Source organism: Nomascus leucogenys, chromosome 11 (genome assembly GCF_006542625.1).
Source record: "Nomascus leucogenys isolate Asia chromosome 11, Asia_NLE_v1, whole genome shotgun sequence".
Taxonomy (NCBI): domain Eukaryota; kingdom Metazoa; phylum Chordata; class Mammalia; order Primates; family Hylobatidae; genus Nomascus; species Nomascus leucogenys.
The window spans coordinates 89136922-89154971 of NC_044391.1; the positions used below are offsets into that span (position 1 = coordinate 89136922).

Genomic DNA, 18050 nt, shown 5'->3' on the forward strand with positions numbered 1-18050 from the left:
GTCCAATTAAACTTCTTTCTTTTTTAAATTACCCAGTCTAGGGTATGTCTTTATGAGCAGCATGAAAACAGACTAACACAAACATATATGTGGCCAACAATCATACGAAAAAAAAAACAACTCAGCATCACTGATCATTAGAGAAATGCAAATCAAAACCACAATGAGATATTATCTCACATTGGTCAGAAGAGCTATTATTAAAAAGTCAAAAATAACAGATTCTGGAGAGGTTATGAAGAAAAAGGAATGCTTATACACCGTTGGTGGGAGTGTAGATTAGTTCAACCATCATGAAAGACAGTGTGGAGACTGCTCCAAGACCTAAAGATATAAACACCATTTGGTTCAGCAAAATCCCATTACTGGGTACATGCCCAGAGGAATAGAAATCATTCTATTATAAAGACACATTCACTGCAACACTATTCACAATAGCAAAGACATGGAATCAACCTAAATGCCCACCAATTACAGACTTTGATAAAGAAAAATATGATACATATACACCATGGAATACTATGCAGTCATAAAAAAGAACAAGATCATGTCCTTTGCAGGGGCATGGATGGAGCTGGGAGTCATCATCTGTAGCAAACCAGCACAGGAACAGAAAGCCAAATACTACATGTTCTCACTTGTAAGTAGGAGCTAAATGATGAGACACACAGGCACAGAGAGGGGAACACCACACTCCACGGCCTATCAGAGGGTGGAGGGAGAAGAGCAGGAATATAGCTAATGGGTACTAGGCTAAATAGCTGGGTGATAAGATAAATCTTTAGAACAAACTCCCATGACACAGTTTACCTACGTAACAAACCTGCTCATGTATCCCTGAATTTAAAAGTTTAAAACAACCACTTTGTCAGAAAGATAACCATATTGCCTATTTTATATTACAGATGATTGAAAAAAAAAAAAACCTTTGTAGAAATTAATGGTAATGGTAACTACTTCTGATGTCTCACTTATGAGATATTCTTAAGTAAGGCTTAATTTTTATAAAGAACAAGAATATAAAAAGGTGTATTGTTTGACTAGCACTCATACTCGTAAGAGTGTCAAACAGGTCATTTAATTCAAAGTTTGACATGCTCTGTGTAGACCTAGCACTGCTCCAAGTTCAAATATATTATTAACTATTTTGAGTGGGTTGACTGTCACATGAAATCCTCATGATCATGATCACCCTAACCCCCCCAAAATCCCCAACCTTGAAAAACTCAGATACTACAGCTCCTTGAAGACAAATAAACCTACATGAATAAAGACAAAGCCATTAAAGTCTTTCTCAGAAAATACTAGCAGCGGCCGGGTGCGGTGGCTCACGCCTATAATCCCAGCAATTTGGGAGGCCGAGGCGGGCAGGTCACCTGAGGTCAGGAGTTCGAGACCAGCTTGGCCAACATGGCGAAACTCTGTCTCTACTGAAAATATAAAAATTAGCCAGGCGGGGTGGCGGGCGCCTATAATCCCAGCTACTCGGGAGGCTGAGGCAGGGAGAACTGCTTGAACCCAGGAGGTGGAAGTTGCAGTGAGCCAAGATTGTGCCACTGCACTCCAGCCTGGATGACGTGGCATGACTCCGTCTCGGAAAAAAAAAAAAAAAAAAAAAGAAAGAAAGAAAATACTAGCAGCAGTTCTCAAAGTGTGCTACTAAGACCAGCTAAATCAGTTAGAAATGCAAATCTTTAGGCCTCACTCCAAATTAACTAAATCAGAAACTCTGGGCCTAGGGCCCAGTAATCTGTGTTTTATCAAGCCCTACTGGCGATTCTGATATACTAAAATTTGAGAACTACTGCTCTCTGAGAAAAGTTGGCAATATTAAAAGCAGGTCCCCTCTTGGCAGCTTGACAGAGAAAGTGACCTAACCATAGATTACCAGTTCACGCCTCTTACCTCCTGCACCTCTCGGGTTGGCTTCTCCCTTGCTGTGTTGTAACCTTGTGGAGAATGTGCCACGTGGGTCACATTTTGCTGTTCTGCTGGATCAGGTTTTCGAAGGCTTGGAATCCTATTCAGAGTATCTTTCAGTTGTTTATATTCTGCAACTTGAGTCTGCATATAAATTGCACAATTTGAGGAGGGAATCTATGAATGCCCATTCATAGATGGGCATTTGGGTACACTGTAAAACTAGACAAAAATATTGTACCTAAATACAAGTTAGAAAAATATACAGATTGTTTCCATGCATTCACTATTCTTACTTGGGCATGCTTAATCATTTTTGAGCACATGCAAATTAGAAACAGAGCTGAAGGAAACAGAAAAAATATCTAAGACAGATGTTAGTTTCCCATACTACATTGAAGTCAGAACTTTTGTAAATAACTTACTAATATAAATATCACTATTAAAATACCGTTATGTGATGTTTTATCACATTAAAAAATCCATTAAAAACTCACACAATTATAAAAACACAAGTGCAGATACCTTTTACCAATATGCTCTGAGTAAAATCTTTCAGTAGAAAGGAGTCATAGGTTTAAAATAAATTTTAAATACACACACACACACACACACACAAACACACACACGTATAAATTACTCAGGCTACCATTTTCCCCCTCAGTTAATTTGTGCTCAGATAGAATCCGTTATTGGCTAGAATGTTTCCTACACTGTGCTCTGTGGTTTCTGGAAAACAGTGGCACAGCTGTGATATAGACTGGATTTTTTATCCTTGATTGTGAATGATCTTTTCTTCTAAAGTGACAAAGGTACTAACACAGGTACAGGACTAGAATCTGCTCATACAGCTGCGTTTGTGTGTACATGGGGTGGGATGTGTGGATGTCTGTGTAATATTTTTAATACAAGGAGCTAGAAAATCAGAAAAAAAATCAATTACTTTAATTAACAAAATCAAGAGACATTGTGTATACTTTGCTCATTCTATACACCAACACTGTTATCCTGAAAACAGAAATGCTGTGTGTGTAAACAGACATATAAACACATGCAGAGAATACAGAAGTCTTTTTCTCAACAAGCTTCCCAGACAGGGCCACCTCCTCAGTGTGTGGGGCACAGCAGGTGAGTGGAGCCAGAACCCACCAGCATTCCTGCTGCCATAGCTATGCACCATGGCACACTGCTCTTCCACCCCAAGAGTGAGGTGCTTTTTTTTGCTTCTTTCTAATGTACACTAGGGTTATGAAGTTTGCTTGCTAAATAATTCCCAGGGCACTGCCTTGTAATAATTTTGTACAAAGGTGCACCATATGACTAGCAATGGCCTTTATCTGAGAAATCTAAATATTTGCAAACCAACTTAGGAGGTAAAAAATAAATGACATCCACATAGCAATGCTTTTAATATTTTAAGATAAATATGCAACAATACACAAAACTCAATTCTACTTCTTTCTCCTAGATACATAATCTTTGAAGGCAGTAATTGTGTGTTGCACAATTAGGGACCATATTTAAAATGTAGGTTCCTGGTCCCCTACTCTTGAAATTATAATTCAACAGGTCTAGGGCAAGGCCCAGGTACCTGTGATGCAGGAAGTCTCAAAAAATATCACTTCAGAGTTGAGCATGATTTCAAAGTCAGGATAACCTGAGCTTCAGCCTTGGTTCTGGTCATTGATTTTGGGCCAGCTACTTTACTTCCCTTTTCATCTCAGTTTATTTAGTTACAAAAGGGTACAATATTATATAACTCACAAGGTTGTGAGGATTAAATAAAATACTCAACTACATTTAAAAATCAGATTGTCAAGGCAGAATCTCCTGAGATGATTTACATGAGAAATGCAGATGCCTGAAACAGCATTTTTTTTTTTTAAAGGAGATTTGGGGAAAGTCTTAATACGGTATTACAGACTGAATGTTTGTGTCCTCTCAAAATTCATATGTTAAAATCCTAACCTCCAATGTAATGGATCAGGAGGCAGGGCCTTTGGGAGGTAATTAGGTCATAAGGGTGAAGCCCTCCAGAATGGGATTAGTGCCCTTGTGAAGGGACCCAGGAGAGCCTTCTTGGTCTCTTTCTGCTACGTGAAGATACAAGGAAAATTCAACAGTCTGCAGCCTGGAAGAAGTGGGCCCTCACCAGAATCTGACCATGCTGGCACCCTGATCTAGGACTTCCAGTCTCCAGAACTGCGAGAAATACATTTCCATAGTTTATAAGACACCCAGTCTAGGGTGTTTTGTTATAGCAGCCCAAAGTAACTAACACATATGGCTCTAATTAAGGATTGCACCTAGTTCTGACACTTTTTTTAAAGGCAGGACAAACCTTGAGCATCCTCCCCAAAAAAGATATTTCAATAAATAGAAAACTATAACCATAGGTTAAGTTAAGAAAAAAAATTTTTTTTTTTTTTGAGATGGAGTCTTGCTCTGTCACCCAGGCTGGAGTGCAGTGGTGCAATCTCGGCTCACTGCAGCCTCCACCCCGCTGGGTTCCAGCAACTCTCCTGCCTCAGCCTCCTGGGTAGCTGGGATTACAGGTGCACACCACCACGCCTGACTAATTTTTGTATCCTAGTAGAGAAGGGGTTTCACCATGTTGGCCAGGCTGGTCTCAAACTCCTGACCTCAGGTGATCCACCCGCCTCGGCCTCCCAAAGTGCTGGGATTACATGCATGAGCCACCATGCCCGGCCAAAATTTTTTTTTCTATTATAAAACGTTGTCGGTAATACTGTCAGAGTGCTACTCCAGAATTTGGTTTTGGTCATCAAATAAATGATTTTACTTATCTTCCTATGGATTTTCAAATTGTTGCTTAGTCTAACATTTATGGCCGTTACAGCACACAGAGCACTCAAATCAGTTTGTCACATTTATAGTATGAAGAACAGCCTCATATAAAATAATACTTGAAAAAAAATTTTATAAAGAAGATGTGAAATGAAATGATCCCTGATGTCAATTTCATTTATACACATGTAAAAAATCACTGCACAGCTACAACTTAGGAGGAGACACCTAATCAATGACTGTCTAGAAAAGGAATCTCACAAACACAGATGCTACAGCCTCTGAGATGGGTCAGGGACAGAAAATTATACCTTTTAATAATTTCATAAAAAAAAGAAAACCAACATGGGTTTCCTGATGAGCATAGATAGTTTACCTTTGCTCTTTTATCATAATTCCTCCAGTAAGAATAAAAGTGAAGATCTAGTTTACAGCAGCAACTAAACTAGCCATTCCTGTTTCCTTCCTTCTACTAGAAATCTGCATAACACTTAGCATGAAATCACTTTAATAAGCTCTCCAACACTTGTATTTGTTCCCCTGTTCATTCAGTAAATACATACTGAGGGCCTGCCTTGTGCCAGGGGCTGTTCTAGGTTTGAACAAATGGAGCTTATGACTCTTATTTTTCCTTCTCTGTTGACTCTTCTACTTTTCTGTAATTTGACCAACAACCCATAAGCCTCGTTCCAAAAGGAGGGTGTGTAGGCTGGAATGCTGGGAGCAAGGCAGGCACAGAAGAAAAAGTCTGACAATAGTTTATTTAGGTAGCTAGCAGCATAAAATCCTACAGATACTACACCAAGAGTCAACACAGATCAGATAGTTGCAAAAGACCATATATGTGAGATCATTTCTGTGATTTAAACAAGTATTAGACTACTGCACGTAGGGACTAGAGTGGAAAGAAATGATCATTTATGTACCGCAAAACCAGTGCAAAAAATAATCAAAAGTTTAATATTTTATTGATTGAATTTTGAAAGCATGCACGATCCTCAGGATTAGGATAGCTCTGACCTAAGGAACTCACTGAAGATTGGCTTGTAAGAGACTACATGCATAAAGGAATTGAGAAATGTTAAGCAGACTTGTAAAAGAACCCACAGAGGCTGCTACCCTTCTAACCTGTGCAGCAGCTAGTGCACTCTTGTGGTCTTCCAAAGTCACTACAAGTTGTTCATGCTCGGAGAGTAAATTCTTATGCTGTTGCTACACAAAAAAGAATTTTACATGTTGAGCTTTAACATTCTACGACAAATTCTTCTTTGGCTGATCGTGACATGGCTACCCAAACGTTACTTGCTTGTTTATTTGTTGCTGTAGCAGCATGTGTTAAGTTTAAAAATCAACGTAGAGAGAACACTATGCTTTATGTAGTATTCCAAAATCTAAAACGTGCTACCCAAGTATCATAATCATTTATTTACAATGAAATCAAAACCAAAGAAACAAATCTCTCACTATTAGTAAACTTTTATAAAGAAAAAGCTTATTAATGTGTAACTATTTAGCATGAGAATAATTTCAGTACTAATGAAAATATTCAGATTTTCGGACCATCTTTTAGCTTACAATGCTGAAGTGGTAAAAATATTAGGTACACTCTAGTTAATGCAAAGCCCACAATAACAACACGGATTTGTAAAGCAGGCCAATTAGGGAATGACTTTCAAAGTCATTCTACCAAATAAAGCAGGCAAACACTAAATAGTGAAACGTTTGGTTTTCTTTTACCTTGACATCTTGAAGCTGTGTATGTATGTCTTGGTGTGCCTTCCTTAGTTGTCTATTCTCTTCTCTCAAATTGTATACAGTTTCTATTTTAGAAAAAGAAGGATCACACATAAAGCCTTGAAACTTTCAGGATTCTGTTTCTATTATTTTCATATCTAAAGCCGCCTATAACTTATTTTAGAATTTATTTTGAACTCAGACAATATAATATTCAAAATCAACAAAAACTATATTGTATTGGGATGTAGCATGGTTTTAGCTGGACATCTCAATCCACTCTGGTTCAGTACTTTAAATGCTTTTAAACAACTTTCGCATTATAGACAAAAGATAAGGAATTTTTGTTACCTAGGAATTAAAAATGAGGTGTTAATGTCAATAAGCATACCCTTAGGAATAAAATATAATGGGTAGGTGTACTCAGATTTGAGTCTCTTCACAAATTAAAAACAAAGCTTCGGCATTTCCATCAAATTTTAAAAAATAATTTAAAATTTTAAAAATATATAAAAATAAAATAATCAGAAAGTATAGACCCTTGACCCTTAACCCTTTGTAGTACTGCCTCAAGACTATGTAACTCCTGCATGACTTTTTGTTGTAACTTACTTTTTTTGAAATGCTGTATTATAGAGAAATGTTGCAAAAAATGTATAGAGTGGTCCTAAGGACCCAACACCCAGCTTCCCATCATGATGACATCTTATATAAATACAGTACATTACCAAAACCAGGAAACTGTTTGGGTCAGTACAGTGAACTAGACTACAAACTTTATTTGGACTTGACCACTGTTTTTGCATGCACCATATGCCTCTTAAAACCAATTATCTCACTTTAAACTTATTTAGCACCTATTTTTTTTTTTTTTTTTTTTTTTTTTGACAGAGTCTCTCTCTGTCGCCCAGGCTGGAGTGCAGTGCAATGCCCCAGCAATGCATTTAATTTTAGTGTGATCTTGGCTCACTGGAAGAACCTCTGTCTCCCAGGTTCAAGCAATTCTCCTGCCTTGGCCTCCCGAATAGCTGAGATGACAGGCATGCGCCACCATGCCCAGCTAAATTTTGTATTTTTAGTAGAGACGGGGTTTCGCCATGTTGGTCAGGCTGGTCTCGAACTCCTGACCTCAAGTGATCCACCCACCTTGGCCTCCCAAAGTGCTAGGTGGTGTGAGCCACCGTCCCGGGTAGAAAGTGGGGAAGACGTGTGTCTTGTGATTAATCTGGAGTTCACCTAAATATTTGATTGCAGAATGCACTGGTTTCTTTCTCCAGGACTCACATGCACTCGGAAAAGTGACATATTTTGTTCCATATTACTATGAAAATATCTGACACAGATGTTGATGGGTAGCAAACTTATGAGCAACTATTCTAGATGCTTTATGTAAATTACTTCTTACACCAATTCTACAAGGTTGATATTTTTATGATTATCTCAATTTTACAGATAAGACAATGAAGCCCACAGTTGTCACACAACTTACCCGTGGTCACATAGCTAGTGAAGAAGCCAAGATTCACCTGGGCAGTCTGACTGTAGAACTTGAGTTTTTTTTCAGTTACTATTGGCAATCAACAGCAAGTCTCGGCTCCCTTGGAGATTTTTAGAAATATATGGAGCAATTTTTGATTGTGGCAATAACTGAGAAGCATTATAGCATTTAGTGGGTAAGGATCAGAGATGCTATATGTCTCGCAACCCAGTTAAGAGAAGAATCATCTTGCCCAACAGGGCCATGTGCCCCACTGAGATACAAGAGAATATGCTACGATACAACAGAATACACAACATATTCTATTCTGCTTCCCTAAACAAACCCAAATAGATGAAGACACATGTGTTACAAAGAAAAAGTGGCTGGTAAATGACCACATGATAAATGTAAATCAATCACCACTCAAAACAACAGTCTACAGTTGCACTGAAACATTAATATCAGTACTTATTTAGAGATAAACTGGCTAATCAGATTTCCAAATACCTTTTAGCTTAGAAAGTTCTTGTTCTTTTTCTTGTTGGAGCTGCAAGTATTTTTGCTTATGGTCATTAAATGTTCTACTGAAGTCTTCCCCTTGTTTGCGATGTTCCTCTTCCAAGTCACTATGCTGTTTCTTTAGCTCCTCGTGTTGGCTCTGCAAAGATGAAAACTTGAGTAGAAATATACATTCTCTGAATTATATGAGAGTCTATTTCTTGACAGCACAGTAAACAAAAACAAATGAAAGCAAGAAAGCACAAACACATGAAGAAATAGGCTTCATTTTTCTCAAGTTGCTTTAATTTGTGCAGCTTCCCTCCATTTCCCCTGGATTTCAAATGAACAGTTGGGATCACAGCCAAAAATAATTTTCCCCTTAATTTTTAAGAAGTTAGCATGAGAGATGGAAAGGGGAAATATGTGGGAAAATTCCCAGGGACACATATTACTGTGGAAACAAGGTAAAGCTAATGGCAAAATTATCCCTCCCTGGGTATTGTGGATTTCCTCTTTCGATCTGATGTTTTCCCAGCAATGCATTTAATTTTTCTTCTTTGGTATTTCAGCCTTTCTGGTAACTCAGTTTAAAAGAGAGAGAGTAAATGAGACTTTTCCCTTTGGGAATAGTAATCAACTGTTTAGAGAATTGACTTTTATTTACCTTATTTCTGATTATAATCCTACAATGTAATCATGATCTAGATAAACACTACAGTCTCCAAGTGCTTAATGTGAAAGCATGGTTTGCTTTAATTCATTTACTGCTCTCTTGATAATAAGAAAAGATTCCAGTTTCAATAAAAAGTGCATGCCCTACTGATATTAGAGGGAAAGACAATAGCAAACAGAAATCGAGGGGGAGGCACGGTGGGGTGGAGATGCTGGCATGATCTGCATCCTGCGAGAAGGGCATAACTGCATGCTGCCTGTTTCTTCCAGCTTGACAGAAACAATGATCCTCTTCCTGACACACAATAATGAGTTTTACTCAAGGACCAAGGAAGGAGAATCTTTAAATAATAAATTGTGTTCCTGTGGTAAGTAAAAGGACATTTATTAAATATTGGTAATAAGAAGGAAGCATTTTAATAGTTCTACAGCCTTCAGTCTGTGTAAGATAAAAGAAAATGTCTAAGGAAAACCACTGTGAGAAAGTAAACGAACATAAAACCCTAATGGATACAGAGAAGAAGAAAATTAAAAATGAGGTAACCGAGAGCCTGATTTATAAGAAAATGTGTAATAATTAAAATGTTCTATGTAATCGAGTGATAAATATGATGAGCTATTACAACTATATATTTTAGCCAAGTATGATTTTAATATGCCATATTACAATACAAATCAACTTCTGTAAACTTTCTTTAATCACTTTAAAGGCCATTAGTCAGTTCAAGTATTAGTTAATCCTTTCTTTTATTCATAAATAAAAACTTTAGATTACTCACTTTCAACATCTGATGTTGGACATTCAGTGCACTGTATCTGCTATTGGAATCTTGCTGTAAATAAAAAAAAAAAGAAAACACAAAGATAAATATGGCTCTCTTGTTAAATACAGCTTAAAGCACTTTAAAATATAACTTTATTTATTTCACTCGTGTACAGTAAAATGAATTCTACATTTGAACCAAGATGTTGCTGGAGCCATCGATTTAACACAGAAATGAAGTTTTAACAATCCCCTTAGTTTGCTAGATTTTAGAATAAAAAAGCAGGATATGAAATCATAAAACGGTAGCTTGAAAGAACCCTTAGAGATGATTTCCCTCCACTTTCATATTCAGAAGAACTGGAGCCCAGACACACGAACTTGTCCTGAGACACGGAGTCACCGCACAGGGCTAATATATGCGCTGGGTGCTTGAGGTAAGAGGGAAGAAGAAATAAACCGATGCGGAGCGGGCCTCACAAGCTGAGCATGGCTTAAAGGGGGAAGAGAAAAGGCACTTTCTTTCCCTGAACTTCAGTGGGTAAGAAATTCTACATACACGATTTTACCCCAGTGAAGCTCTATTTTGCAGAGTGAGAAACTAAGTGAAGATTAGGAACCCGCCAAGAGCAAATATTTCATTAAGTAGCAGAGCCAGGATTGAAACTTGAGCCTAAGTCTCTGGCTGAACTGCATGTCCTGAGCTCCAGGTTCCAGGGGTATATCTTTGTGTTCCTATGGGGCATCTTCACATATGGACCCAACAGTCCCGGGTAGCCATAACCAGTCAGTATGCAAAAGACACCTGATTGTTTTCCCTCCCTATGCTGTGTTGTTCGTTTAGGTACCATATCCCTCACTTTACCCTGCCAGCACAAGTATACACTCATGCATTTTTTTCATATTTTTATTAAAAACTTCTAAAACGAACTGCATTTTTGCTTCCTCACTTTACTGCTTTAATTTGTAAGGAAATTACAAGTGCACACAGCTTTGGTTAGTGCTGTTAAAAGCAAGCAAGAGTTGAAAGCTGATGGCCTCCTGGGCTATCCAAAGAAGTAACTCATCTCAGTTTTTTTATTTTGAGATAGGGTCTGCCCTGTTGTCCAGGCTGGAGTAGAGTGGTGGGATCATAGCTCACTGAAGCTTTAAACTCCTAGGCTCAAGTGATCTTCTGCCTCAGCTCTCAAGTAGCTGGGAATAGAGGCATGTGTACCATCACGCCCAGCTAATATTTTGTACTTTGAAGTCTTGCTATTTTGCACGGGCTGGTCTCAAACTCCTGGCCTCAGGCAATCCTCCTGCCTCAGCCTCCCAAAGTTTTGGGATTACAGATGTGAGCCAACTCACTTGGCTTCTTCTTAGTTTTAATACCCCAAAATATCAATGTTTTTCAATTAATGCTTATATACTTTTCTTAGAGTAAGAAAAAGAGTAGCTTTTATCCAGTTAATTTGGACTTTAAAATATTTTTAAATGCCAGTATCATTCATCCCTTCACCCATTCCACAAATGTTCTTAAATGCAAACTCTAGGCCAGGTCCTGTGTTGGATGTTACACATGTGAAGGCAAACCAAAATAAATCTTACATTCTATAAAAAAAGAGAGACTGCAAACAAATAAATGAAATAATCTTCTTTTTATAGTTGAACATTAAGGTTATTCCCAGTTTATCCCTATTATCAACAATGTGATAAGCAAAGGTAAGTTTAAAGTCTTCCTCTTAGAATTTTTTGGCAGTCAAAAAAAAAAAAAGATGTCAGTTCTGTAATCCCAGGGATCAAAAAGCAAAAGAGTTTGCAACTGTATTTCTCTCTCTTTCAAGTTTTATGAAAACAAATTAAGGAAAACAAACAACAACAAAAAAACAAAACTTACCCTTCCTTTATTTAATGTTTCTTGTGCTTCTAACTTATAAACAAGAAAATCTAGAAAATACAAGATGGAAAAAAACAGTGATAATTCACTACACAGATTTTAAACATCTAAAGAAATAAACGCAAACTTTACTCATGCTTGCAAAAGTGTTTTAGGTTTAAAACAATCTACTTGGTGATTTACATACTTTATTTTGGCTCTCATTGCTTTAGAAAGAATTGGAAAAAACATACAGCTTCCTCTTTACCTTACAGCTGTAAATCTTGCATCCACAAAATCCAAATTATAGCCAACTGATTAAAAGTGCTTTTAGAATATCTCTGTGATTAACTCTCCTTGAAATTTAGGAGGGAAAAAATGGAGCACATCTGAAGACAAAGGTGATTTATTGCTATCCACTAGATGGCACACTAAAATCATTCAGTTCCTGAAAACAGAAATCAAGCCAGCCAAGCCATCTTTAATGCTTTGAAAACCTTATTATCCACTAGATGGCTCTATAAAATCACTCTGCATTTGAAGACAAGGAGAATCCAAATCTTATCAAAGCATTTTAATGATGTTGAATTTCTATTCTTCACACAGGCTCAATTCAAGGGTCAGTAAAACATCCTAACCAATACTGCCCCTCCTCTGCTATCCTCTTCCTTCCCACCAAGGTAGGCAGACAGAATATGTAACTTAAATTTCAAGATTTATCATAAAACATGAATAAATAAATATCAGAATGCAGATAACTTCAAATCATCAGCTGTATAAGGCCTGTGTTTTATGGAAAAATTCTAATAAAAATTGACAGCATTGCCTAGTGGCTGTCCTAAATGTTAACTTTCAAACTGAATCAACTGATGTGTCAATAAAAACTTTCATAAGGTAAAAACATGTGCATAACATAAAATATAATGGACAATGGGATCAATTCATTATGGTATAAATATATATGTATGTGTATAAAATTTGTCATATTCTGGACAATGCATCCTGTTACTTCCCCCCCAACCCCAGCCCCCTCAATATCTGTGGACAGAAGTTCCAGGTGTAAGGAATATACCTGTTTAATACCCAGATGAAAAATTATATAGTATTCCTGAAATAATAAGTGTAACCAATATATGAGCTATCACAAGGTGGCATAAACTGAATACAGTATTCTAAATCCAATCTTGTATAGGGATTCTTGCACAATGCATAATATATTACTTGACATGTCTTTCTGTCCACTTATCTGACTTTGGGTTGATTTGAGAACTATCTTAGCCAAAAAAAAAAAAAAAAAAAATTTGTAAACCAAGTATATGATACGTCAAAGAAGAGTACCGGAAAAACACAGAACACAAATTATGTATTTACTTACCTTCCTTTGCTTTTTTATGTTCAAGTCTTTCCTTTTGCAAGGATTTCTCTAATCTTGATCTGTGTTCATATACAACTGGAAAAAAAGAGTTAACATTTTTGTCTTCAAAGAATTAGAAATTTAAAAGTAAAATTAACATCAATTTTTAAAACAGGAAGAAAACAGTGTAGAGTCTTTACACAATTTAAATAAAAACATATGTGTTTTAAGTTCCCCTTTCCAGGTAAAGAACAGACATACTAACAGGCATTATTCTGGGCTGGCTCCCATCCAGCCTGCCCTTTTCTAAAGCCAATACTCTGAATGATGCTTCCACCTTCTTTGCCCGCTCCATTTCCTTCTAGGCCTCTTAAATGCAAGTGTCTTTTTGAGATCTTTTTCTCCTGTCTTCCTGGGCAACTTTGCTCAATCTCATGACTTTTAACTATCATCTGCACAGCAGTTACCCCCACATCTACACTTCCACCTCTGGCTTCTCTCTGACTCTAGAAGGTGTATTTTCTCCTAAATATTCCATAAGTACTACAAAGTCAACATGATCTGCATCTGAATTAAGGCTGCCTGGATCCATAAGGAGACCTCAGCAGCACACCAGTGGAATGAAAGAGGAGGTGTATCTCCTCCTTCCTCCTACGTCAATAAAAACAGACTAGAGAAGCACAGAAATAGAGAAGGGACTTTCCAAAGAATTTATAAAAGGGTCCACGAAAGAACTAGTGAGGTTCACCATCAGCCACAGCCAGATGAAACCAGCGGCAATCCGATGTTCAGTTCTGTAAGACCTTTCTGCCCTTTATCTTCCCTCCCCACCCAGTCTACTCTGAAGAATCCAGAGTCGCCTGGTGAGTAGGGGAGGAAGAGTAGACATGTTTGGGAGACAACTAGGGAGAAGAAGCATACCACAACGCTCCTTCCCGCTGCAGGCTCCACACCTACAGCAAGCAGAAGCTGGACAGGAGGGAGAAGGCTTACCTTTGAATGAACTGTCCTGGACTAGACCAGACATAACAATTAATGAACCAAGACTGTGTGTTTATGAATACAAGTTTTGAACTATTTTTTGCTTTTAATCTGAGAGAAGTTAGTGAAGCAAACAAGTTTGTCTAAGATTTCATCTAGGAACAGAAAACTCAGCTCCACAGAACGGTTTGAATAAGCACCAAGGGAGAGAACAGGGTAAATTATAATTCTGATCTACCCTTTGAATCCTGTTTGTTCAGCGTTATGGTCAAATATGATCTCATTCTTGGCAGGCTAAGCCAAATGTGTTACTCCATTCTTTGGCCAGTCACAAGCTCCCCATGACTACATACAATTTAAGCATCAATCACTGGCTGACCATATACAATTCACAGAACAGCCCCAACACTACTGGCTGCTGTCAAAGTCATCAGGGTCCCAGAAAACTCCCTTTCCCCATCCCTGCAGCAACCCCTTGCTGCTTAAGGGATTCCCTGCCTCTCTTCTTGCCCTTTCTCCATTGTTATGGTGGCCAACAACCACCATTGTCCTCCTTCCAGGTTGGCCATCATCTCCTGAGTTCTATACCTTCTCCCCACACTGTGTCTTTCCTTGTCATCCCATATAAAACTTCCATTCTCAGGACTCCATCTACTATCACCATAGACCCTACCTCTATTCACACCTCTGCTAACATCTCTGTCTCTAACTCCTAGAATGCCTGTGACCACTCAAATTGGTATGGTGTGGTCCTCTGATGACATGCATACCCCAATCTCAACTTTCCCCTCATCCGTAGGCAGTCATTGCAATAATCCCTGCCCCATCCCCTTCCTCTACCAGGGTTCCTTTCCCATTCACTAGATGATCCTTCCCCCTGCATTATTATTATTATAAAGGAATTCAGTATAACTCTATATTTATGGCATCTCTACTATGTACCTGGACAGAAGTGTAAAACTGGGATAAAAATAGTTGTGTTCCAAAAAGTTTGGTTGCAAGTTCACTGCTAAGAAGTAATATTTTTTTCAAACATATACATGTATGTGTATAAGTTTGGCCAATTGGACAAATGTTTGCCCCTTGGACAATTACTAAAATCCTTTCAAAACTAAGAGGTTCCTTGGATTACTACTAATACCCCATCTTAAATTAAGTTTGGAAAAAGGAAGGGAAAGCGTAATATTAGCCCTATAGAACATCACAAAGCCAAGCCCCGAACTGTGCACTCACAGTCTTTGAGAATTTCACTGAGGTGGGGGAGACATATAGGGAAAGAGCTAAATTACAATACTATCATGATAAAACAGAGGCAAGAATAGGATGCTCAGGAACACATAAGCTCCCCAGCTGGAAGGAAAAACACTCTCTTCACTGCCAATCCACTGGCCAAAGTTCTTACAGTCTGGGTAGAAAGTTAAAAGGGCATAAATATGCCAGTTAAAAGGGAATCTGATTGCACTAATGGACATATTATAGACTGAACTTCAGCAATCATGCAAAACTTTCAAAGAAAGGAACAGGTGAACTATCCAAGATCCTACAGCAGCAAAGTCCTCAGTATAGGCGGAAACAATTCTAACCTAGCAACACCTATAATAATAATAATAATAATAATAATAATAATAATAATAATAATAATAATAAAACCTAGCAGCATAGTCAAGAAAAACATACAAGGCAGACTGTTCATCACCCACCCCAGTCACCTCAGACTAAATATTAAACATTATTGTAGAAGGTTAAGGATAGAGGGGAAAAAAGCTGAATTTACAAATTACAATCTGGTGGAATTGTTGTTTACTTAATACAATGCAGCAGCAATCAGGGTAAACTCACTTTTGCAAACTTAATATTGTGTGGAACCAGATAATCAGGTCATAATTATCTTTGGCTTAGGAAGGATAGAAGTCATCAGCATGATTTCATCTTCAGTAAGAGAATGGAGGCTCTGCTAGATGAAACCAAGTAGAGAGGGAGTGTGGGGGATATGGGTGAAGAGTGCTGGGTGCAGGATGGTATTTCATTCTTTATTCTCTTCCCTGGGATTCAGTCAGGAAAATAATGCCCTGACAGCTGGCCCAAAGCACCCATTTATCAAACTGAATCATACAACTGTCTGACAGTTCCACACTGGAAATTTACACATTCAACATATTAACAGCAGTGTGTCTCAAGAGCCAGGAGATCATAGGACACAGTTATAAACTTTCATAAATAACCTGAATAAATCCTATAAAATGTCCACAGAAAGGCAAGCGTGTTTTTGAATTATTGTTAAACTTCAAAGGTCTTAGAAAAGCTGAGAAATATTCATGACTACAAAGCATGGCATCATAATAGCAAACTGTTACCGCAAGAAGAATGTATTTTTGCAAATACAGGAGAAAAAAGATGTGGCAAACAGGAATAGAGTACATATATGCAGAAACTATGAGGTAATTGTGCTATCAATACTATCTTACTCAGAACTGGACAAGCCATCATTATAACAGCAGCTTCTAATCCTGATGTAATATAACTTAAGAATTCAGAAATGGTTTGAAGCCTGGAGAATATCACCAAGGAGGAGGAGGGTGAAAGAATGGAGCAGCAGTGACGGATGGAGACATGGAGAAGGGTTGTTCTTCACCAGGCTCAAGAAAAGAATAAAGGAAAACAAACTGAAAAAGCCTTAAACTATAGGCTGAAGAAACCACATCAGGTAAAGGGAAGTCAGAGTGAAAACTGGCCCTTCGAACTGAAAAATCTAGAAAGAAGAGGAGGAGAGGGAGAGAGGCAGGTGCTAATATAAGGGCTGAAGGCACAGCCTTGATGCCTGGGTTAAAATCCCAGCTTCATTTCTCATGAGGTGAGCTGCTGAACTTCTGTGAACTTCAGTTTCCTTGTACGGTTTGTGGGGATAATAATAGATGTACCTCTTTGGCTGAATGTCAGAGTTAAATGAGTTCATATATATCAAGTGCTTAGAACACTGCCTGGCACAGAGTAAACACTATTAAAATGCTTAAATAGCTTAAAAGTGCCAGAGAAAAAAATCAGGTGATCTCCCCTGAGCCCTTCCAACCCTACAGTTAGTCTAATAACAAAGTAATTATATGTGTGTGTATATATGCATATATGTGCATATATATATACACACACATACACACACACTCTCACACACACAGATGTATACACACACATATATCTGACTTAAAAAGGCAATGACATTGGTCTCAGTTTTCTTTTACTTAAAAAATTTCTTTAAATAAAAGAAAAAGCAAATAATAATTCCATAGGTTATTTAAACCCTTAAGTTTTAAAAAATAAAAACTGAAAGCCAGTAGAACAGACCAGACAGAATTTTTGTGCTTGTACCTCTTTTAGAAAACTTCACTATTAAGCACATACACACATACGCGCTACCTTTATTTCTTTTACCATGCATTCTCCAGGCTTTTGAGCTGTGATTTATCTAGCTAGGTTTACTGTTTCACTTAGAATGAGGATAGCTAATCAATCCTTGTCACCTATTTCTATTTTTCTATTTATACTCTGAAGTCAAGGGCATCAGTCAAGATGAACTAATGTTGCTAAAATCTCTGCAACAAAAAGCTATATATTGAATATTCTCATAGCACCAAACAAGTTTAAGGAAAAATAAGTATGAAAATAATGGTTCAATCTCAGCAGTCAAGATCTTTAATGCAGAATAACACTGCAACAGGAATAGGATTTGAATCACAAGAACTCAGGAGGAAAAGATGAAAATCCATAATACTCATCTCATCTCCTGCTTACTTAAAAGGGGTTTAATATTTTCCATGCAACCAGGAATGGAAAGAGGTTTTATTCCCCTCAAAACCACTCAGGAGTTTAAAAATGTGCCAGCTTCCTATAGCAATTTTCCATTTTAACTCTGACTTCCATCTGAAAGTCACACGAGAAATCAGCTGTATACATTCACTTATGGGCAAAATGCACATCTATGCAATTT

General features: G+C 37.7%; 1 protein-coding gene across 2 annotated transcripts in view; it reads right to left on the reverse strand.

Annotated features, from left to right (window-relative positions):
* Nucleotides 1-18050, reverse strand: part of GOLIM4 (golgi integral membrane protein 4) — an 83181-nt gene that overhangs the window by 20778 nt on the left and 44353 nt on the right. Inside the window, exons 2-8 of one of the 2 annotated variants that reach the window (XM_003256414.3) lie at nt 13112-13186; nt 11758-11807; nt 9895-9948; nt 8450-8600; nt 6466-6548; nt 5857-5940; nt 1906-2064 (exon numbers count right to left, since the gene is read on the reverse strand). In XM_003256414.3, coding sequence (XP_003256462.1) covers nt 1906-2064; nt 5857-5940; nt 6466-6548; nt 8450-8600; nt 9895-9948; nt 11758-11807; nt 13112-13186 — 656 coding nt within the window. The remainder of the gene's footprint in view (nt 1-1905; nt 2065-5856; nt 5941-6465; nt 6549-8449; nt 8601-9894; nt 9949-11757; nt 11808-13111; nt 13187-18050) is intronic. The other variant, XM_012510559.2, reaches the window with a different exon arrangement.